This window comes from Hyaena hyaena, unplaced genomic scaffold (assembly GCF_003009895.1).
Source record: "Hyaena hyaena isolate Hyena2069 unplaced genomic scaffold, ASM300989v1 scaffold_885, whole genome shotgun sequence".
In the NCBI taxonomy this organism is placed as follows: domain Eukaryota; kingdom Metazoa; phylum Chordata; class Mammalia; order Carnivora; family Hyaenidae; genus Hyaena; species Hyaena hyaena.
The window spans coordinates 738466-763168 of NW_024081518.1; the positions used below are offsets into that span (position 1 = coordinate 738466).

The 24703-nt window shown below is 40.4% G+C and overlaps 1 protein-coding gene across 1 annotated transcript in view; it reads left to right on the forward strand.

Moving 5' to 3' along the window:
• UNC5D (unc-5 netrin receptor D) overlaps positions 1-23046 on the forward strand; it is a 255875-nt gene extending 232829 nt beyond the window's left edge. The window contains exons 16-17 of the mRNA XM_039220338.1: positions 3039-3217; positions 16476-23046. Of these exons, the coding sequence (XP_039076269.1) occupies positions 3039-3217; positions 16476-16680 (384 nt within the window). The 3' untranslated portion in view covers positions 16681-23046. The remainder of the gene's footprint in view (positions 1-3038; positions 3218-16475) is intronic.
• Positions 23047-24703: the final 1657 nt, after the last annotated feature.

The window sequence follows — 24703 nt, forward strand, 5'->3', positions numbered from 1 at the left end:
CATCCTTGTGCGTGGCAAATAGTGAAACTTGGAAACTTTAGGAGGGAAATGGGGGCTCACTTACTAAAGTGTAGAAAGGAGAAAAAAATCCTGAAGAGTCAGTCTCATATAATATTTTATTCTCTTTAAAGTCATAACCACTTCTGTCCTGAAGACTGTATATCAGGGTGGCCTCTCCCATGCCAACAGTAAAGTCAAAGCTTGGTCAGCTTGATCAGCTCAATGAGGCCATAAAATCTCCCAACAGCCCATTCTGTCTATTGCAGTCCTTTGTCATGGATATGTTCAGTGTTTATAGTTTTTGTCAGCAAGCCACATTTTCACATGTTAACACCATTTGATGCCCTTTTCCAGTGACAGCTCCCATGTTATCTTGCATAAAATTCCTTTTTTCTTCTCTCTCTAGTTTCTGCCATCTCTTTTAAGGACATCATCCTGCTTTAAGTCAGGAAATTTAAGGAAACTATTTTTACTTATTTACAGATTTAAAGGCTAGATTAAAACTGTGATTAAAAATGATGTTTCTCATACCTTCTTTCATTCAGTAAGAAGCCTGAGTTGGTTCATTTTGTAACCATCCAACATAATCAGAAAAGAATTGCTCATTTTGCCAAACTAGCTACCGACTCAATTTCTATTCAACCAATAACCACTTATCCTTCAAGGCCAACCCAAATATGTCTCCTCCAGGAAGCCCTTTCTGGTCTTAATTCCTGAAGCTTAATAATGCTAACACCACTCAGCATTTTTCATAACTGCTCTGCTTGTCTTGAACCAGGGTGGCATAAGGAATTGAATCTTGTTGTAGGTTTTGGGAAATCAGACTTCTGATTTCAGCTATGTTACAAACTCCCTGGGTGATTTCTACCACATTTCATAACCTCTGTGGTATCAGTAAAAAATGCCAAAAGACTGATTAGGAAGTTGAGACAGAGAGGTCATGGACCATCCAAGGTCACTGAACTAGGAAGTATAAGATCGGACTCCAAAGCAAGGTCCCTTTGGCTCTGAAAACCATGTTTTTCTATTACCTCATGCTAACATGACATACTGGTAGAATTTTAATGAGTGTTGTTCTATAATATTCCAGAGAAAAGAACTAAAACCAGTTAAATAGACTCTATTTAATATAATATGTCCTTTGAGTATCCAAGAGGAAGATACAATATGCAGCATTTCTCAAATGTATTTGGCCACAGATCTGCTCTTTTTGGAACATCTTCTGAGATACCCTTTTGGAAATAATGTGTTAAGGCATTGTGTTTCCAAGATACAGCCCTCAAAATGTAACTGTGTTAAATGGTTATGTGGAACAACAAAACATATTGTCAATCATTAGTAAGATCTCTCCAGAACCAGGCTTCCTCATAGATTCACGAAAATGTAAAACTCACGGAGCCCAATAGGTTATAGCCATGTGAGCCTGGGCCCTAGTCAAGAAGAGCTGTCATGGTTGTGGTGCCCACAGTAGGAAGAGGTATTCTGGTTGGGAAAAGCTGCCGGGCAGGATCGCAGGACAATTCAGGAAGGGCCCGTGTTAACTTGAAAGACAGCACGAGATATCATGTTCTAACGTGAAGGGAAGTTTCTTCGGGTTTAAACAGTCCTAACTAGTGCCTTAACCCAATCTCAGATTTGATGTTTTAACTTTGCTTTATATTATTATGAGTTTCTTTTTTGCTACATAACAAATTACCATAAGCAGAATAAAACAATACCCAATTACTGTGTCACATTTTTTTTGTAGGTCCGAAGTCAAGGCATGGCCTAATTGGGTTTCCTGATCAGGATCTCACAAGGCTGAAATCAAGCCCCCGGGTGGTCACTGGGGACACATTCTCAGCTAGAGCTCAGAGACCTTTTATTGTTGACCAAATTTAATTCCTTGCAGCCATCAGGACTGAAGTCTGTACTTTCTTGCTGGCTGTTGGACTGGGGTCACTCTCAGCTTCTAGGGGGTGCCTTCAGGTCCTAGCCCCATGTCCCACTCTATAGGCAATTCACAGCCTGGCTATTTGCTTCCAGGCCAGCACAAGAGCTGCCTCCAGATAAGAGCTGCTGCTTCTCTCTTCTAAGGGCCATCTGATTAGGTCAGGCCCACCCAGAAAAAACCTCTCTTGCTCAATACATAGTCAACTGATTAGAGACCTTAATCACATCTGTAGAATCCCTTGTGTCTTGTAACATACCCTCATCACAGGAGTGATTCAGTTAGATACTTTTCAGACTTTAAAATTCTGTTGGTTCATACAAACTTATCAGCAGCCATTTCTATCTGACGGATGTCTACATGGTCTCATGTTGGATATGACTACCTGATGGCTGGGATGTGCTGAAATAACCAGTCCTATCGGAGAGCTCAAAATCAGAAGCAGGGTAGGCAGACAGCAGGCAGAAGCCTTCCACACTGCGCCAGTCCACAGGCTACTCTAGACCTCATCACTGACTCATGTATTACCAAAGCAATGTAATTCTGAAATAAGACAAAATATTTATTGTAGAATCACACACTTCCCATCTTGGAGGGGTAGAGGGAGGGCGACACAGACTTTAAGATGATCAATATACAATCAGTTCCCCTTTGTAGCTTTCGTGACAGGTACCTGTCCAGCGAGCTCCTCTGATTAGCCCATTCATCTTTGGTCAGCTCCGACTGCCAAAGAGTCATTCTTTACACTGAACTGAAATCTGTCCATTGGGGGCTTCTTCCTCCTGATTCTAGATCTATCCCTGAGAGTCAAAAAATAGTTTAATTCTGCTGTCACCTGACATCTCTTTGAATGTAGAGGGCTGATGATTGTGACTCCCCTGAGTGGAAGACACATTGTAAATCTCCAGTACATGATTCACTAGGCTACTAGAGAAGTTATTTACAATTTTAGAAGAAAGGGGAATGTGTCAGTATAATTTTATAGAGTCTATCACAACGGGCAAGCATTTTGTGCATGGGTGTTAATAGATTTTCATAAAAAAATAAAGGTGTTGATCAGTAATGCCTCCATTCAGATCTGACCATGTTTTTTTTTTTTTGTTTGTAGAGTGAAAGAGAAACCATCACTTTCTTTGCACAAGAGGACAGCACTTTCCCTGCACAGACTGGCCCCAAAGCCTTCAAAATTCCCTACTCCATCAGACAGCGTATTTGTGCTACATTTGATACCCCTAATGCCAAAGGCAAGGACTGGCAGATGTTAGCACAGAAAAACAGCATCAACAGGTAATTGGGGACAACTTCGGAAAGAGGAGGTTCACTGAGAGTTCTGAACAACAAAGCGGGTTGGGCACATCCATGTGGTTTCTCTCTTTGTAGATTCCTCTGCTCATATGTCACGTGAGGCCTGCCTTCGTATGTGGGAAGAGAACAAGAACAAGACACTGTCTGTGGCATTTCCTTCCACCCACTCTGCCTTGAGGGACACAGTAGAAAAGTCTTACTTTGTCCCGGTCCCACCTTTAGGTTGGCTAATTGGGCCACCCAAATGGGGGTACAGACTATATCTTCTTGGTGCTTGTGGGAGATCCCAGCATAGTCTGGAACCAGTGATGTAGAAACAAAGAAGTAAGCTTCTCACACCTCCCCCCTATCATCAGGTTACCTTAAGCATTATGTAGCCCTCCATGGAGACACGCTCAGCCTGAAAAGTGGGTACCTCACTATTAAATGTTTGAGGATGATAGCTCCCAGATCTGAAGACAGAGGACGTAAAACAAGCAGGCTACCTAGACACATGAATGCAATCTGCTGCTTCACCTGACCCTAACACTGCACTAACATAGGTGAGAGTAGAATAGAAAGATTCATAATGGACTTTACTACTTTGGATGAGAAGGAGCAAGAGTGATGCCATTCCTATGAGCACTGATCGGCCGGCAGCTTTAGCTCGGCTTGAAGGATAGCCAGCAGGGAGAGGGCATTGGCAAGTAAAACCTCCTCTCTCCCCCCACCTCCCCTCCTGCCCCAGAATGAATAGAAATCAGAACAAGTTTGGCCAGAACCATTTTCTTTCCCTTTTTCTTTAGTACTATTTTCTTCTTCTTTTGAGGCAAAGCCTTATTTTCTTACTGTTTGGCATGCTCTGCCATTTCCATGTTTTGTTCTTTATTTTCACAGACATCCTACCTGACTTTCTTCTCTGAAAGGGAGATAGGTGTCTGCCAAGAAATGATAGAGTGCCACTCCCCATTTTAAAAGGGATCCAGGGGCCAAGAATGGAGGACCCACCTAGAAAGCTCAGAGAGGACAATCAAGAGAGAAAGCATTGCTGCAAAAGAGAACAGAATTTGCAGAGACCAGGCAAGCCCAGAAAGAATAGATACATTCTTGAAAGTCATATATTGAAAATGAAAGAATATCAAAATGTATGAGTGTACAGGGGGAAAAAAATTAGGTTGAATATTTCCCAGCAATTTTGACAAAGGAGGCGATATCTAGCTTATAACCCATGCACACCATGACTGTATCAAGCTCACTTTCTCATCAATGCAGGGAGAAGAATAAAAAACCAACCCAGAGAACAGAAGTTGGTTCACAAAGAAAAAAAAGTGGGGTGGGTACCGGACCCTCAGCGTATCCCTGGTTCTATAACTGGTACCAGCCTGCTGAAGTACACCACTCACCAGCCCTGTTTCTTTTTCTACAAATGCAGATCATACAATTTGAACTATATAAATTCCCTAACCCATTCTGGCCATAAGAGTTGATGATTTTTATTTTTTTAATTTTTTTATATATAATTTTAAAGTTTATTTATTTATATTGAGAAAGTGAGAGAAGGAGCACAAGCAGGGGAGAGGCAGGGAGAGAGGGAGACAGAGAATCCCAAGCAGGCTGGGCCCTGTCAGCACAGAGCCCGATGAGGGCTTGAACTCATGAATCATGAGATCACGACCTGAGCTAAAATCAAAAGTTGGATGATTACCCGACTGAGCCATCCAGGCACCCTGAGAATTGATGATTTTTAATTCACCATTCACATGAAAATAATTGCCACAAAATACCTATGTTTCCACAGATGCTATCATTCATTTGCTGAGTGAGTATGCACATGTTCCAGTTCATGCCCTTCTCCACTTACATTATATCTATGAGAGGTACAGGGAGTGTCCCAAAATCATGAGTCTGGGCCCTTCCACACTAGGGAAAATGCTTTTCAAAATGGGAGACTGAAGTAAACAACCTTTTGTGGGTCTCTAATGAGCAGGAAAGGGCTGCACAGGGGCAGACTGCCCCTCCGGTGTCCTGAATCATCAAATGTGAACACTTCGTGTGCCTATTTCCTTGCTTTGGGTTTTCCCTAAGAGCCCTTCTCCAAGAAAGCCTAAATTTCCTTCACATAAGGAATACAAATAACCTACTTTATGGAAAGTTTCTAACACAGTGACCAGAAAATGTTGGTTGTTGCGGACGAAATGACACAAAGGACAAGACACACACAAAAGACAGACACAGACACAACTCCGGCCTGAGGAACAATTCTACGCAAGCCCCTCTTGCGGTTTATTTTATACCCCGGTAACTGGATACAAACTGAAATCTACAAGATGCATTCCTTTACCAATTAAGGGCAAGTAGCCAAACACATTTCAAGGACAGGGGGGAGCAAAGGGAGGAAGCAACCACAACATGTTTACTAAGAGCCTGCCCACAATTCCAGCCTTCTCCTTACTTCTAAGGAGGGCATGTTCCCTCGTTTGCGAGCGGACCATTAAACTTGGATATTGTGTGCAGGCCTCCTGGCAGAGCATCCTGTTTGCAGGCATGCTTTGCCCAGGCAGGGAGCCCCGTGTGCAGGCACATCCCCGCGTCCCTAACCACGCTTTCTTGTGGTCACTGTCGGGCTCCCACAGTTGGTTTTCAATCAGTGTCACTTTTTGCAATTTTCACTAATAACAAATTAGAAAGGCATAAGTCTATGTAATCTACCATCTTTACATCTTCTTTGGTGAATATATTCAACTTCAATGAATGGTGTGTCCTGTCTACCTCTTTATTCTCTACCTTAACCCTCCAAAAGTAGTCTAACTTTGGAATGAGAATGGTTTAAATTGAGAATCAGCAAAGTTTTGCTCTGTTAAAGAACCAGAGAGCAAATCGTTTCGGCCATATAGGGTCTGTAGTAATTACTCAGCACCATTTGGCTCTGCTTCTATAGTGGGAATTGGCCAGAGAAAATGCATGCAACACAACTATGCCGATTTGTCTAAAAAACTTTATAAAAATAGGCAACTACCAGTATTTGCCCTATAGAATGTAGTTTGCTGCCCTTATTTAGTAAAACTTCCATAGGATCTTATTGCTTCAGTCATAGTAACACCTGGAGATGAGGCTTCTTAGCTCAGCATCCAAGTCCCCAAGGGGATGTGGGGGGCAGACACAGCATAGAAACTTTTCCTGCAGACTGGCTGGTTCTAGCAAAAAGGCCACCAACATAGTCACAGAAGCAGAATAAATAAGACTCCTGAAAATCACCTTGCACCATGTTAGCTAATTCTTATTTTGCAGAAGTCATCAAGTTCCTTTCATTACTATACCAAAAAATATATCTTTCCCCACATGGGAAGAAATCAACATAACAGAGAGGAACGGGATTTTCAGATATCATTTGTCACAACTTCCTGCTGTATAATCCCAAGTCACTGGCCTCATAGGATTACAAATAATATAGCATGGAACTGCTCATTAATGTGTATTCAAACACAGAAATCTGACATTGTCAATATGTGCCAATATTAACTGGGCAAGAGAGCGGTCCCAGAGCACCCAGCCTTTCTGTTAGAGAATTCACCTTCCTTGATCTTGTGACAGCACTTTTTACCTGACTCTCCCCCTCCTTGCAATTTCCACAAGTATCAGAAAGCTAGTAAAGCAGTTGCCCTCAAATCATGAAGGAAGTGTTTTCAAAGGGAGGGGAGGGAAATATTTGCTTTTATATTATTGCCAGTTAAAATGCTCATACCCTATTTTTGGTAAAATGCAAATGTCACTGATGATAATCTGCCTTTTTCCCAAAAAAGTTTCTACTTTGGTCTGTATGGGGGGGCGGGGGGAGGAAGATGGAATATAAAGCAAAAGGCTTAGCAATCGCTGAGAATGGGAGAAATGTCAGTGGTGTATGCTTTGAGGCAGCAACACAGGTGGCCTTGCGACTTGCCTGGCATAAGGATCACCCTAAATAAGCTACACAGCCGAGCAAAGAATGTCAGAGATAAAAGTTGCAATTACAGATTCTGTGAGCAAACTTTGACTATTACTCAGAGTCCATACTTGCTGCATTTCAAAGCTGAGATGGCACATTTGTTCTCTATGTTCAGCTGCAGTAACCCTGCACTCAGTGCTCTTAGCCCCCTGGGATCGGTAGGTGGGTTGTGTGGAGAAATAAAGAATTGGTCACGTGAACAGAAATAGATGGTGGGCAGAATCACTGAGGACTGAACAGATTAGTATCAGAAACTAACTGCTTCAGCCAGAAGTATCCTCCTATATTTAAACTTTGATAGTGCTTTGTATATCATGACACTTTAAAAAAATTTTTTTAATGTTCATTTATTAGACATAGAGCACACGTGAGCATGCTGAGTGGGGGAGGGGCAGAGAGAGAAGGAGACAGAGAATCAGAAGCAGGCTCTACGCTGTCAGTGCAAAGCCCAATGAGGGGCTCAGACCCACCAACCATGGCATCATGACCTGAACCGAAATGAGATACTCAACCGACTGAGCCGCCCCTGTCACAACCCCCCCTTTTTTTTTTTTAGTTACAGTTAAACCCACCAAGGATGTACTGTCTACTTAGGAGGAATTCAGTAATTCTTCCTTGAATGGATGACATGATGACATGAACGTCTTCATTGGATACTAACTATACTTAACCTCCAAAACTTTCTTCCTAACAAATAGACATGATAGGAAGAAGAATTGATCTCAAAAGAAAACAGTTTACACAGTTGACATTAAGGAGGATTCCTGCCTTTTCCCTCAGCTCTTCCGCAATACCTGAAATTCTTCCATTAAATCATTTGTCTTTAAGGCCATATGATTTTCATATTCCAGAAACTCTTGTGAAAACAGAGCCAGCTTGACCGTGTTGCTATGGGAACAGATGCTGGATAAAGTGCAGGAGACACGAGAGTATGAGCAGAGGGGACGCAGGCAAGATGGAAGAAAGGACGCCAAGATGGAGAGAAGCACATAATTACATCTTAATAATGATTTTCCATAATAGTACACAATTGAATCTTGAACAACACAGTTGAACCCTTGAACTGCACAGGTCTGCTTATATATGATTTTTTTTTTTTCAGTAAATACAGTCTAGTGCTGTAAATGTATTTTCTCTTCCTTAGGATTTTCTTAATAACATTTTTTTTCTCTAGCTTATTTCATTATAAGAATAGTCTATAACACATATTAACATATAAAGTATGTGTTAACTGACTGTTTATGTCAGTAAGGCTTCTTGTCCACAGTAGGCTATTGGCAGTTGAGTTTTAGGGGAGTCAGAAGTTAAACTGGATTTTCAACTGTGGGGTGGGAGGCACCTAACTCCACATGTTGTTCAAGGACCAACTAAAACATATTTCTTATTGTTCAGAGGTTAAAATAGTTCACTTGGAATGTTAACGTTCATGGGTAATGGTGTAGCAATGGTGAGCAAATGAAATTTCTCAAACCTCATGGCTGATAAGCCATACTATATAACTAGTTTTTCCACCAGAACATCTAATGAGAAACAGGATCTTCTCATATTGAGGTCATCTCCTTTTATTCCTATGTCCACCCTCTTAATTGGATGCACAGGAACAGTGAAATGGCCAGAGGGCAGTGGAAAAGGACAGAGGAAGGTTGCAAGGCAGCTTACTGATCTAACTCAGAATAACTGTTGAGAATTCACTAGAAGTAGAGCGATTGCAGTACCAGCTGCCTCTTGGGGTGAGGGAAGAAGAGGAGAACAAAATCCACAGGCAGGCCACTGAGGATGACCACGTAGTGACCACTGAGACTAGATGTTCCTATTCCTGTGGCTTGGGATTTACCTTGATGAAAACAAACTCAGCTTTCTTGGTTCTGTGGCTAGAAAACACACCTTCGCCTTCTCGTAATAAAAAAAAAATGATGTGAGTGGCACCTGGGTAGCTCAGTCAGTTAATTAAGCACCCACCTCTTGATATCCACTCATAGTCGTGAGATCGAGCCCAGCATTGGGTTCTGCACTGAGCATGGAGACTGCTTAAATTCTGTCTCCCTCTCCCTCTGCCCCTCCCCTGCATGCACATTCTCTCTCTCTCTCTCTCTCTCTCTCTCTCTCAAAAAATAATAAAATAAAATAAAATAAAAATAAATGATGGGCAACTGTCATTTCCAAAAAATGACCTGTAGGACTCTTCCAAGGCAAGTTAATACATAGGGGAATAGCATTACACAGGTCCTTAGAGGCAAAATATGGTGGGCCCAAATCAGATTTTTCTGTTTCTGGCCCGGGACACTTATTCAGGGTCTGAAATGTGAAGAGCCCTTACAGTGAAGCCAGAAGGACCCAACACAGCAAAGTGGTAGATGTTTGGGCTTCATTCCACTGAGATCAATGACTCATGAAGCTGCCCACTAATGTGAAGCTGAAACAGTCTGGGACCAGTATAGCCATGAACAAGCTGTATATGGTTTATAGGTGGCAGGTGTTCATCCTAAAGGCGATATGGAAAAGAAGATTCTTATGTTCCTCAGAGAGAACCAAAGCCCTGCTCCTTCTAGCCCCAGGAGTTGGTGCTAAGAGCACTGCATTCCTTCTAGGCAAAGGGTGAGTTTGGGCTGGCTTCTGAAGGAACAGGCTCTCCTCCTTTAGGCTAGTAGAGTTTTCAGAAAAGATGGGCATGCCAAGGCCCCTTTTAGCCTAAATAATCCACTGCATAAGAGTGGTCTCAAACAGTACTGAAAAAGCTTGGCAACATCAGTATGCCGGAAGAGGATGTTTTCATCATTTGAGAAAATTAAATTATAGGAAGAATTTTAACCCAGTTCATTAGAGCATCCTTTAAGGGATTAACTGTTTCTTTTCAATGATTTGTGAGGCTTCATTGAAACAGGTATTGAGTATTACAAGAGAGAAGCGCAAATATTTTACTCTTCCCTCATCCAGCATTAGTGCAGTGGTCTTGTCTCTTGAAACAAATGGTGGTCATTCTCCTTCACCCTCAGGATGAGCAAAATGGCTCAGGGTTATCAAGTGGGGAAAATCAGTTTAAATGAGACCTATTTTTCCTTGATATATCCCAATTTAAAGAAAACTAGAAATTTGATTTGGTAGGTTTCATTGCCTTTCAGTTCCAAACATGACACATTGTCATAGACAATTTAATCCTGTCAGGAATGAAACTGGAGAATCAAAACCAGGGTCTACAACTGGCCTGGTTCTCCTTCGGCAGCTCACAGGTAGCCCCGAGAGCTCCAGGCTGTTAAATGTTTGGCCAAGAAGGAAAAACACTCGCCATTTCCCTTCAAGAACCAGGTAACCCAACAGGCAGAAGGAAAACTCAAGAAGAATTTCAGAATTCATCATCAAATTAATGGACCTAAAAGAACTGATGCACCAGTCTTAGGACAAGACAGAGTGGAACTCAACATGTTGGGTTTTTTGTTTTCCTTTTTTTTTTTTTTTTTTTTTTTTTAGAGAGAGAGAGAGACAGCATGAGCAGGGGAGGGTCAGAGAGAGAGACACACACAGAATCTGAAGCAAGCTTCAGGCTCTGAGCTAGCCGTCAGCACAGAGCCCGACGCGGGGCTCGAACCCACAAACCGTGAGATCGTGACCCAAGCTGCAGTTGGATGCTCAAACAACTGAGCCACCCAGGCGCCCCACAAGCTGTTTTATTAATACAGGTGTCTTTTCAAACAAATGAAAGATCAGTGAACTATATATTTTGAGAGAGAGAGAGAGACAGCATGAGCAGGGGAGGGTCAGAGAGAGAGACACACACAGAATCTGAAGCAAGCTTCAGGCTCTGAGCTAGCCGTCAGCACAGAGCCCGACGCGGGGCTCGAACCCACAAACCGTGAGATCGTGACCCAAGCTGCAGTTGGATGCTCAAACAACTGAGCCACCCAAGTGGCCCTCTTTTTTTTATTATTTATTTCCTGTGTCCTATCCTCATAGGTTCCTCTTGGCATCTTCCCTTCATTTGAAGGCACAGGGGGCAATAAGACAGGGATTGCATCATGGCGTACATCTTTTACTTATTCTCTAGAAAAGGAAACACTCACTTTCTTTATCCTGAAGGCTGCTTTGCTGTGTGTGGAGCACCCACTGAGGTTGAAGTTGGGGGATGAGAGCCTGATGGATGAGACAAACTCTTGTGTGGTGCCCAATTACTGTGTTCAGTGTGAATGGCTTTGCTATTTGCATTGGAAGAGCCAATATGGAGGGTTGGTTTTGGTCACATAAGAGGCTTTCATTAAATGAGACAATTAGGATGATAGCATGGTTATTAATATTTTTTCATTAGGACTATGTTTCAATTCCCTATTTGGCACTAGCAATAGGATTATGTGCTGTTCCTGTAATGATGGTTCCCTATTTATTATAGGCAGCTCAACTTATTTTTACACTACAAGTCCACTTAGAAAGAAGATAAATTTTTAAAGGATTTTTTTTAAGTTTATGTATTTCTTTTGAGAGAGAGAGTGAGCAGGGGAAAGAGGATGTGGGAAAAAGGGAGAGAGAGAGAGAATCCCAGGCAGACTCCACACCAGTCAATATGGAGTCCAACGTGGGACCTGAACACATTAACCCTGAGATCATGACCTGAGCCAAAACCAAGTACTGAGTGTTTAACCGACTGAGCCACCCAGGCACCCCCAATATTTTAAAATATGCTTTTTAAAAGCTAAAAACTGTAAGTTGACTTAGATGTAAATGGCAAGTTTGTAGACTATAAACATGTTTGTTGCCCTCTTGTTACAGGTGCATTTGCCCCCTTCTGCTTAAAGGTTTTGGGTGAAATCCTAAGCTCTCAGTGCATTTACAGCATGTTCCTGGTATGAGGTGTCTTCTGTGCTAAAGACTTTAAGCGGCAGTAGCTCTAATGTGGTCCCCAACTGTATTTCAGTAAGAAATCCAGTCACAAGAAGAGCTCACAGCTTGCAGATAGGTAGATCAGCCCCATGGTAGCACCATTCAGAGAGACTAAAAGTTTGTTATCTGTAATTCAGAATGAAAGGGCCACACTCAGTCTGACAGAACACTGAGCCAGGCCAACTGCAGTGTGAGTACAGTTTGCCCTTGGTAGTGCTTCAGTGTATTTCCCCAGGGCTAAGATTGAGCCTCAGATCCTCACCTCCCTCTATTACTGTTATCTCTTTGCTAACTGATTGAAGATTTAGAGGTTACTATTCCCAAAGACATTTGCATTTGAATGCTGCTTTCAAGTACTAAAAAAAGGTGGTATCTCTAAATTCACACCAAATGAATGCCTACCCACTTTTCCTTTTCCTAAAACTAGCCTGTTATAATAGTATATAAAGATATTGGAGGGCAGAATTTTAGCAAGGTCACTTAATTCTCCCCCAAAAGAAAAAAAACAGAAGGCACAAGTCACCATTTCCAGAAATCCTCAAATTTAACCTAATTTCCATTATTAATTTAACATGGTTATTAGTTTGAAGATGTGTTTTGAAAATGGGATTCTGTGTAAAAATTCGGTTTTTGACCATATACATCAATATGGGTCAGCCTGTGTCTAGCTAGTGAAGTTGCTAAGATAGATTCATGCTCCCAATTCTGTCCTGGCTTCCACATAAAGCATGGGGTTCCAACTGAGGATAAGGGATGGGACCAGGAAAGTCTCAGAAAGATGAAATTAGTCATGGTAACAAAATAACCTCCCCTTGCCCACCCAGGAACTCAGGTAAATAGTAGGCATATAAGCTCAACAAAACACAATTAAATTTCATAAACCATTACTGCTCAATCAGCTTACATGGATAAACTTGTCTGGCTGTCGCAACATGGGTTTTTTATAACTTCTCTCTACTCTTTCAGTGGGAGTTACAACAGAAAAGATAAAGTGATTAAATCTACAAGGCTTAGGACAAATGAATTGACCTGAAGACATAGAAAGATCCTAAAGTAAACTCCTAAAATTTAGAGAGTAATCTTGCCTGCATTATATGCAGGCATCTCTAGGATGCCACACACACACAAACACACACAAAATCTTATTTTTTTTTTCAAAATTACCTCAGTCTATCAAAATTGGAAAAGGCCACAACAAAAGATCACCCAAAATTCAGAGCATAAAAACGTAGCAATTTGAAGCATCTGAGACCAGCCCAATAAACATTCATGTCTTTAAACATTTTTCAAAGAGAAAGAAAGAACACTGAGTTTTATTTTGAGGCATTCACCTAAATTCAGGACTGCCACTTTACTACTTTTGCTAAATGCTCTGGTTTCAAAACACTCAGAAAATTGCATAAGCCCAGCTGTTGCTATGAATTCTGTTCTCTAGTGTTAATATTATTTCCTGAATTGTGTGCATATTTACCCGCTGGTGTCTAAATGTACCACCATTATGAAGAGAAATGGGTCACACAGACTGGGATCAGAATAATTGCACAAGGGCAGTATGGAAACAATCCAGTAGATGGATGGTATACCAACTTTAAAAATAAAACAAAAATCAGTACATTTGTGTATATATAAATAGTTAAAATAACCCACCTATGTTTGAGGAATAGCCTACTGCACTGGGACTTCAAGGTCTTTTATATACTAATGATCCTGGTGTAGACAGGTAATTTAATAGGAGGTCTGTTTATCACAAAGCTATCTGAATCATTTTTAATAAGACTGATATGATCCTTTATGTATCTATTAAAATTTAGTGGGATTTGAGATGTGTGTGTGTTAGGATGAAGGTGCTTGTGTAGAGAATAAATCTGAGCCATTCTTTGGAGAGCATATTTCAATTGTTATAATATGTTCAGAGACCTGTGCCAAGTGAGAGTTGTATTTCTGCCTCTTTTGATCACTTAGCTTCCCGTAGCCCCGGGTGCCTGTCCTACAAATCAGGACATGTGCAGGGCTTTTGAGAACCAAATGGCTGGCAGGAGTCATTCTCCAGCTCTGCCCCTCTTCATCTAGGCAGGTAGAGCACCTCCCCACTCCCACCCCCACCACGGATTCATGGAAATTTTTAATATTGTGCTAGGGCAAAGATTCATCTGACCTCCAAAACACATTCTGTATGCCTCTCCCAAAATCTCATTATTGCATTTTTATAGCCAGGTCTTCCTGTCAGGTCTTAAAATGTCAAAAATCCCTGAACATTTACTGAGACTGGAGCTCTTAAAGTCCTTGAGGCAGGATGTGTGACTTGTGGTTTCAATGACTTTGGCACTCTGGTGTGAGGTTCACTCACACCTAGTCTCAGTTTGCCTCCTTCTCAGCTAGTCCTTCAGTTCGTGTTCTGCCTGAATGTTGGGAGGGGCCTACCAATTTACTTACAGACCTGAGATATAGCAGCTTTCTCTGCAAACACGGCCCCTGACCAGGTAGGAGGGACACTATTCAAAACAAAGCTCTTAAATAAGAGGAACTGGGATCACTTCAACTATTTGCCATTTCCAGCACTGCAGAAATAAATAACTATATTTGAAGAAGAAACCAGAGAGAATAGTATTAAGCTAGCCTTCTCCCTTTTTCAATTAAGGATTCAGATATAGTAGAAAGTATATATAGAACCTTGATATTTATGCCACGTGGCAACCAACTAGCTTTAAGCAGTCCCTTAAGACCTCTGAATAAATTCACTCAAAATTACCGGATGTGTGTGTGGTGCTTATAAATGGTAATGTGCCCTTAAAAGCTGGTCTTCTCTTCTAAGTGCTCTTAGCTGCAGGAGTCCACTTTCTGATTATATGCTGAATGTGGGGATGGAAAATAGTGCTATCCTCAAAATAGGCGATTCGTGGTTGACTCTCAAAAATCTTTTCAACTTATCAGAATGTCTCCAGAGGTGACATTTCTATCTGTGCTGTAAAAGTGCCCACAAAAATCTGTGACCTTTAATCTTTTGTGTTGTCTTAGTCTTCATCATAGCAAAGTCATTGTCCAAAAGGTTACCATTTGTTTTCATTGAAGATCTCGTGTCACCTGACAAAAGTTCATAGCAATCAATTACTCAGACAATGAATATTGAATAAACACCTGTCATAGTATTAGGACAAGGATTGTTGCAGAATCAGAAGATTATCAGCTATGATCCTCTTTCTTTAAGTATCTGTAATCATGCTGGGTAGGTGAAACTCAAGTGAAATGTATAAGCACTTTGTTCATATAAAAATTGAGGCACGATGATAGAATTCAGAGAAGAAATAAAGCATTTTGAGCAAAGAGTAGAGGAGGATTGAACCAAGCATTGCAGAGGTGTAGGATTTTGATAAAAAGAGTAAAGAGAGGAAGTGGATATTCAAATGGAGAGAATCAATTGAGTCAAAGCAAGAAGCAAAGTGTTACCTAAGCCAGCATTAATGGCTCAGAGGGCAAAGGAAGCATGAATTAAAAATATATATTGCCATGTCTAGGTGGGGCCAGTTAGAGAAAGGCATCAAAAACAAGGAGTAATACCTGATAATTGGAAAAAAATGGAATGCAGGCTATAATAGAAACTTTACAGACATAAAGATCTACAAGGATTTTGCTGTGATTCAGGCAAAAAATGATAGAGCATCATTTAAATGTATGTAGCATGAATGTAGAAGAAAGGTGAGCTGATGCATTATGTGAAAAAGAAAGCAACTTAAAGAGAAAAGTAAAAAATAAATGCCCTAGTGTGAGAGATTAGAAGTACATCTGTAATTACTAAATTACTTGTTATAGCTTAAAAGGGGACCAATTTGGAGCCATGGAAAGATACCAATTTCTGATGCATTGAGTTTGAAGAGGTAGAGAGATATCTAATCCGAGCAATCCCAAGGCCATTTGGATATCTGTAACTAGCTCATGTTTACCTGTAAGATTGAGTGGACAGTGTCTCAATTGGCACCTCCAGAGTTGATAACTATTCCACTTAGTATATGAGCTCACTTTGGAAGGGAAGAAAAAAAATCAAAGGTAAAACTTTGACAGTCCTCTATTTACCAAAGGAGAGATAAAAGAGGTCAAATATTTTGAAAAAATAGGAACGAGTTATGTCATCGCATAAGTTCATGAAAGAGAGCTTTTCAAGGAGGTGGTCGAGAAGGAAACCTACACACACATAACTCCAGGAAGGTGAGGACCTGGAGATCAACAAGGTCATTGGCCACATTCCACAGTAGAGCTTTCAGGTTCAGTGCCTCCAGACCTGCCAGAGTGGGACCCCCTGCTCCTGTTGCAGTAATATCCATTGCAATTCATTTTTAATCCCCTTATAGTGATTTTTCTTTGTTCCTTTATTTCTATTTTCATTTTTGTTATTCTTTTTGTTTCTTCAAATCTGTCTAGGAATTTATCTTATTTTGCTACACAAAGTAGTCCATCTGCTGTCATTTTGAACCTGTGGGAAGCCCGTCATCAGCACGATGGTGATCTTGACTCCCTGGCCTGTGCCCTTGAAGAGATTGGGCGGACACACACGAAACTCTCAAACATTACAGAATCCCAACTCGATGAAGCCGACTTCAACTACAGCAGGCAAAATGGACTCTAGTCCACTATCGCTCAGACAGTGACGGCCAGCTTCGGGACATTTGCTTTAAATGGGAAAGAGGCAGCTTTCTGCCCAGTGGCATTTGGGGAATTCAGCCTTCATTTACAATCAGTGAGAATCCCTGGTTGAAGAAACTGCATTTTATATAGGTGTAATATGCTAATAGGGAAAAGTACAAGCTCTCTTAAATATAAGAGGGCTCTACTGTCTCATCTGAATCCACACTCGGGTTAACACTTTATGAACTTTCTCAGATTTGGAGTGGTGAGGATGAAAGTGAGAGCACAGCCAGAGAAAAGTAACTGTGGAAAAAGATGAGCTACAATACAGCTGGGAAGGCAGAGATTGAATAGTGCATGTTTTGAAACAGGTTTTAATGATGTGCCCCAAAGGGTCAGCTGATTCTGGTACCAGATTGTCAGGGTTTTCTACCAACTGGCATCTGTGATGTCAGCAATCATTGTAAAGCTGGCTGTTAGAAGTGAAATGGGGTTGCCAACCCATTTATTTGTATGACTTCAATAATGTCGAGGAGGGCATTTAGAATTTAAAATCTGAGTACATCACACCAGCACCAATTCCCCATTTATCCTAGCCACTTAATGGAAACAAGACCAGAAGGTAAGCTAAACCACAAACTAGTTCTTGCCATGACCACCTTCATTTTCTCCCAGAGACAAATCTACCCACATTCTTCTTTCCCCTTCCTTACCAATTACATAGGAGCAGTTTCAAGGAGCATAATTAAACTTATCAATATGGAAATTTGTGTCTTCTAACTCAACAAAGCAGAACCACCTCTATTCCCAGATAAGCCACTCAAATTGCAAAGTGCTATTAGAACACGGCTTATTATGTGGATTTGGAAGGGAGGTCAAATCAAGCCCAAGGAAATACATGAACTTCAGATGCCACAGGCCTTAGAGAAGCTGTCATTCTGGGATGGAGAATGGAAGTGTTGACCCAGTGGCCCAATATTGTTCTAAGGGGCTGAAGGGTTCTGCTATACATTTCAATCCAGGTTCTTGAAACTTTCTAGTCTTTTGGTCTATGTTATCACAACATCTCTCCATAGGGCTATAGGGCATCCTCCTTTGGCCTCTCGGAAAATTAGCAGATAGTCTTTGGTCTAAATGATATGAGTCAGTAGACCTGAGGAATATGTCAACCATAGTGTCCCAGAAACCACATGCATCATACAGGAAGCTTTCAAGCTCTGAATCCTCCGCCTCACCAAGTATGCTTTTACTACAACACCATTAACATAGGACTATTGCTTTAGGATTCTTTTTTAAAAACAGAAGCAATGATATTGTGAAAAACTGAAGTCCACAGATAATTCGTGACCCCTACCTTAACATTTTACTCCATCTTTTATACTATTAAATCATTTTGATAAGATGTCCTGGTAGACTAAAGATGAACGGAGCTATTTCTGCACATCTTCTGGTAGATGTTTTAATTAGCTGTCTGCAATCAGGACAAGCAAGGTCAAGGACCTAGATCAACCACAGGGCTGGTCAGCTACTTAGAGGTTAGCTTCACTAGAATAAAATATAGTCAGGGAATTGGGGGGTACTTGGCAGTGGGATATGGTCAATTTTTTTTTAACATTTTTATAAGTCCCGCATAAAAAGAAAAATGTTGTAAATCTCCACCAAAGTGAAAAAGAACTAGAGATAGGTAGAATTTGTTATACCATGGGTAAGACATTAAAGACTCTTAAATGTGTTAGCCATTTTCTCAGACTAATGTGTGGTATATATGGTCCTCTGTATTGGATGAAAGGCTTTGCTACATGAAATCCAAAAGCATCTTGCTTTTATCAGGAACCAAAGGCATCTTATATAGAACAAGCAAATCCTCTTAGAACTGCTGAGCATATTTTCAAAATGCCATCTCTAGATAAGGAAAACACTCTTTTGCTAATGTCTTCTCCCTGTTTATTCCTTCTGGAAAGCAATAGAGGGAAGGCATGAGAATGTAAATCATCTGACACCCTTGCTATCATTTCTGAAAAAGCAACAAGTTGAAGTAGATGGTCCATCACCAGAAATGAACTAGAGCATTGATTAGCATGGTAGTATACAGAAAGATTCTGCACTGTTGGATAATAACTTATAGAAAACATTATAGAGAACTTTTGTTAGCTTCTGTCTTGGAGATATTAATAGGGATGGTTTTAAAACCATCCTTCCTTTTTGTTTCTTTTCCCTTCTAATTGGCCTTATAATTGCTTTTTCTATATTCCATAAATCACACAGATTCTTTTTGGATCTGGTACATTTTTCTATATCTTTAATGAAAAATTTTAATGTTTACCCTAGAATCTAAATTATTTTAAGAAAAGAGATTAGCATCAATCCCTCAATGTCTAGAATTTCCTCCTATGGACTTTTTTTGGGTGTGTTTTTTTGGCCTGGGTTTTTATAAATGCACATGATCATCATACCATATTGAGTAACTAAGGATCCAAATGAACATGATTTACCTTCTTCCTAAGGTTCAAATCCACCTGTCAGTCTATTCTGCTCCTTCTTTTCCTTTCTCTTATTTTTGCTAGAATTCTGCCTAGGATTTCTACAGAAATGTATGAAATTCTGTGGCCCTCACATGTCAGGATTGTACGGTATAATAGAACTCCAAAGAGAACCCATGTTCATGAGATTCACAGACACAGCAGTGGCAGGGGGCACGGAGCAGGGTAGTTGTGTCAGGGAGGAGTGGAAATTGAAATCCAGATAGACTTAACTGATGCTTGACCTTGTTACTCACTGTGACCTAAACCCTTGTTCTATTTTAACATTTTCCTGTCACAACACAAACACCCCTCTAGAAAGAGATGCACTCCTCAGTACAAGTGCTTACCTTAGACGTGTTATTGTCACAGTGCAAAATGAACCAAGAAATTAAAAGTGGGCTTTGATACCTGGTAGGTTACTTAAAAATCTTCACAAAATATCCTGCTTAATGCCAAATCTGTCAGTCCTCAAAGGCATTTAAGTCTAACGGTCATGCTTTAAACAGGACTTCAAATTATGCCACCAAAATGGCACACTTCACAGCTGCACCCAACTGCTGCATCATAAAGTTAATTTACAGTTTTTACAACATTGCTTATGCAGTCTTACTGGTTTACATTAAAATCCTTTAAGCCAAAAGGAAGCTCACTCTATGGATTTAAATGCAAACTTCATTTACTGGTGCAGAAAGTCTCATAAAACTCAGATGTACTCCACAAAAATTTTATTGGCCTTTTTGTAAGAGATGAATAGGAATTGACAATTCTTTTTAAAGAGGGGAAATTTTTCTCCCTTTTTATTATTTTTATCTCCAGCTGCAGGTGTTGTCCTTTGCCATGGTCCCTACATTTTTCTTTCAGTTGACTTTGAGAGGGGTTATTAAGTCAGATGACTAAAACCAGGTTCTCTTTGGATTAAAAAGTTCTGGATTTATTGCAACTATTTTCCTTGACAAAAACTCCCAATGTTGCAACTGATAAGCAAAGACAGAATATTAAAATAGTGTACAGATCTTCCTCAACTTGTGAAAGGGTTATGTCCCCATAAACCTACCGTAAGTTGAAAATATTTTTAGTCAAAAAAAAAAAAAAAAAAAAAACACTTAATATGCCTAACCTGCCGAACACCACAGCTTAGCCTAGCCTAACTTAAATGTGCTCAGACCACTTCCATTAGCCTTAGCCTACAGTGGGGAAAAATCATCTAACACAACGTCTAGTTTATAGTAAAGTGTTGAAAATCTCATGTAATTAACTGAATACTGTATTGAAAGTGAACAACAGAATGGTTACTGGTGTATTGGTTGTTCACCCCTGTGATGGTGTGGCAGAGGGGGCCTGTGGCTGCCCATGCCCAACATCATGAGAGCATCCTCCTGCTTATGGCTAGCCTGAGAGAAGATCCAAACTCAGAGTATCTCATACAGTTCTACTGAATGCCCATCACCTTCATATCATCGTAAAGTCAGACTGTCGGTTGAATCACCATGAGTTGGGGACCATCTGTAATTGGTTTTAGATAGTATTTTCCACTTGCCAAACTTCTGGCAAATTGATCTGTGACTTTCAACTGTTATACAAATCTTTTAATGTGTGTATTTTTCCTTTTTGCCATTTTTGCTGCGATTTCTTAGTCCTTCCACGAGTGTGTGGAAGAGTAACTATCAGATGTGTCAAAGGTGAAGTTCTCTCAGAGGTCTTTGTTCCAGATCTGTGAAAGTCACAGGAACCTGAAGTTGCTGAGAAACATGCTTCTGTGGCCCGCCATGTGGCCCATTTCCATTACTTTTCCTCATGAAACATTGCAGAGTTCTGAATCCTGGTACCTCCCATTGGCCGGACTAGGGGTCACATCCACAGCAAATGGGAGAACAAAATGGTGTCCTACAGATAGTGACGAAATTTTTTGAGCCCTTCAGTGTTAGTTACCATAGCACTGTATTTGAAAAATCGATGCTTTAGCCAAAAGCTGAACGGCCACCTTTTCCGCAGCTTCCACTGTTTTGTCTGCATAGAATTTTCCTGAACTACAAGCAAAAATGTATTTTGTCAAATGTCACAAAGTGAAAACGTTGCTAATCTTAGACGTGTAACATATTTTGTGTTCTTACTTTCCACACTCTTTCAAAAGCTGCAGTTACAAAGCTGTTTGGCTGTATTGACAGCATGTGGTGTTTTTTGCAAAAGCAGTTCTAGGAGAGCCAGCGTCTACCATGGACTCCTTGCATCCCCCTCCAGGATCGCCAGCAAAAATCAAAATGGCTATTTGTGTGCTGTGTCTTTTCAAAAGATAAAAGGGGATGGAAATCAGACCTGGCCGTTAGTCACTAGTGTGTAGTACTGTGATCTGAAGTAGGAAATTTAACTCACATAGAATAATTGTGGTTTTTGAAGCAGCTACTTTGCTTTTTTCCTTTTGCTGTGAAGATCATGGTTTTGGAATGTCCTCACGAGGTGGGCCTGAGACAGTGCCGGTGAACTGCACATCTTCGTGCCCACCCTCCATCTGAACCCAAAGATTAAAAAGGCAGTAAGCTTCATGTTTAGGCCTGAACTTAACAATGTCCTCCTCCACCTTGAAGATTAAGTTGGGCAGAGGATACATCCTCTTTTCCAAAAAGTTAGAGCCTTGAATTATAAAATTGATCACTAAATTTCATAAGGTAACTCTTTGCATGAGTGGAAATGTGTCTCAAGTACTTTTACAAAAGACATAATTACAACAAAAATGTCCTTTTGCCTCAACTCTTTCTTAATTAACCTCCCAAGAGTATTTCACTATTGCAAGCGTTACATCCATACAAATTCCAAAATTGGATAAATTCTACAAGTCCCTTAAAATTATCCAGATACGGAAGATAGAGATTGAACTGTGCTTCTATTGAATCACTAGAAGAGAATATCATAAGGGAGTTTGTAAGCAGAATATCTTGCCTTATCAACCCCATTACTGAAACAGACATTACAATCAGGAAGAGATCTAATAATTCCAATATCCCTCATTAGCAAGCTCTGATGATGTCTGAAGGAAGATCGCCCCTTACCAAGAGAATTTTATCTAAGCGTCATCAGAGTTAGCTAAAAAATTTCAATCAGAAATACTCTCTACAGTCCAGCCTAACTTATGAAGGCCCTTCCCATTCAACAGGTCTCAAGAAGGTGAAAAAAATACTTCAGCATGGGAATTTTCTGGTCAGGAAAACAAGTTTGTCCTTTCCTAAATTGGAATCAAGACAGATCTTAGATTTCCCATTCTTCACAACTGTTTCTAATTGGTACATGCAATACAGTATGTGTCGACCTAGAAATACTGCAAATATAAGCAGTTAGAGGATAATTGGCTGCTTCTTCTAACCCAAACTCAAAATATATGAGTCATTGTTTACCACCATTCTGTATGGAAGAACTTTAAAACAGATTTCATTTTGTCCTGTTTATTTTGGGAAGGTGCGTGGGGGTGGGGGGACGGGGTTTCAAGTGATTCATATTTCAAACCCATACCACTCTCAACTTTTATTTGATGTATTCAAAGCCAAAAAAAAAAAAAAAAAGCAGAAGTGGACACTTAATTTGACATGAAGCTGAAGGAGGGAGCAAGCCAGAGGAGAGTTTGAATAAAGCATGGCCTTGGCTTCATACCACACTTTCTGTGCCTTGTATTATCAATGTAAATTCTGAATGTTGTACAGTAAATACTTGGATGGATTTCTTAGAAAAGGCTGCACTGGCTTCTTTTTCAGCACATGTACATATCTATAAATATATATACATATATATTTGGTAATGCCAAACAGCTGTGTTATATTGTACTGAACAAAATGGACCGTTTGGATGTTTTATGTAGAGTTTGCAAAAAAAAAAAAAAAAAACTGGATGGTGACAGACTTTTCGAGATCAATGTACAGACGTAAATTACCGCATATCAGTTATTTATGAATAAAGAGTCTTTTATTGACATTTTAGGATACTCCATGAGTGGAAATTTGAAATGCCAATGAGGACCCCTCTACACACCTCCTATCACATTCTAGCAGGAACAGAATCCCCTCCACATCAAGGACAATTTCCAAATACCTGCTAACATACTGAACCTAATTTCTCCTTCTGGTCTCAAGAATAAGACACCATGAGGCTACTGAAAACAAAGATGAGGGCCGCCTGGGTGGCTCAGTAGGCTAAGCAACCAACTTTGGCTCAGGTCACAACCTCACAGTTCGTGGGTTTGAGCCCTGCGTTGGTCTCTGTGCTGACAGCTAGCTCAGAGCCTGGAGCCTGTTTCAGCTTCTGTGTCTCCCTCTTTCTCTGACCCTCCCCTGCTCATACTGTCTGTCTGTCTGTCTTTCTCTCTCTCTCTCTCTTTCTCTCTCTCTCTCTCAGAAATAAATAAAACATTAAAAAAATTTTTTTTAAACAAAGATGAGATTATCTTCTACCTTTCTCAACCCACCCACCACACACATACACACAAGTACTCTTCGGTTATAGTTTTACAAACTAGGAGAGAATCTCAACCCTACCATAATTGGGGTGTCATTCATTCACCTTAGTCCTCAAAATGCTTGGGTTATTTTTTTTTTTTTACAGACAGTATAGAAATTTTCTGCCTCTCCATAGGAAAAAAATGCTACAAAAATAAGTAGAGTGTTGCACATTTCAAATACAGCTTTCCTGAATATGTTTAAATTGTTTTAAAAATGCTGAATACTCCCAGAAATTTAATCATAACTAACTACTTAGAGCTGGTCAGAGTCAGACCCAGTTTAAACAGTAGGATCTACTCAAAGATGGTTTCTGAGCTATTTAAAATAGATAGTTATAAATTAAAAGAAGGTCAAAATTCCAAAAGTTCCAAAATTCATATTTAAATGTTTTGGGGTTTATTTTTTCATTTACTATAATTTATTGTCACATTGGCTTCCATACAACCCCTGGTGCTCATCCCAACAAGTGCCCTCCTCAATGCCCATCACCCACTTTCCCCTCTCCCCCACTGCCCCCCATCAACCTTCAGTTTGTTCTCTGTATTTAAGAGTCTTCTCTGGTTTGCCTTCCTCCCATGTGGATGGAACTGGAGGGTATTATGCTAAGTAAAATAAGTCAGTTAGAGAAAGACAGATACCATATATTATTTATGAAAGAGAAAGAGCACACATGAGCAGGGCAGGGGGGGCAGGTAGAGGATCCCAAGCAGGCTCTGTGCTGACAGCAGAGAGCCCAGTGTGGGCTTGAGCCCACAAACCAGGAAATCATGACCTGAGCCGAAGTCAGATGCTTAACTTGACTGAGCCACCCAGGCGCCCCTGAAATTTGCGTTTAAACAAAATACAATTTCCATAGTAAGATAACATGTTTTGGGCCCTCACCTCTTAAGTTTGGAAAAAACTAAATGAAACCACATTCTCTAGATTTCTGAAAACCATTAGGTATATTATGGAGCTGATGTAAACGATGGATCTCTAAAAGAGGAGTATATGCAACATTTTCTAAACATTTTGGACCACA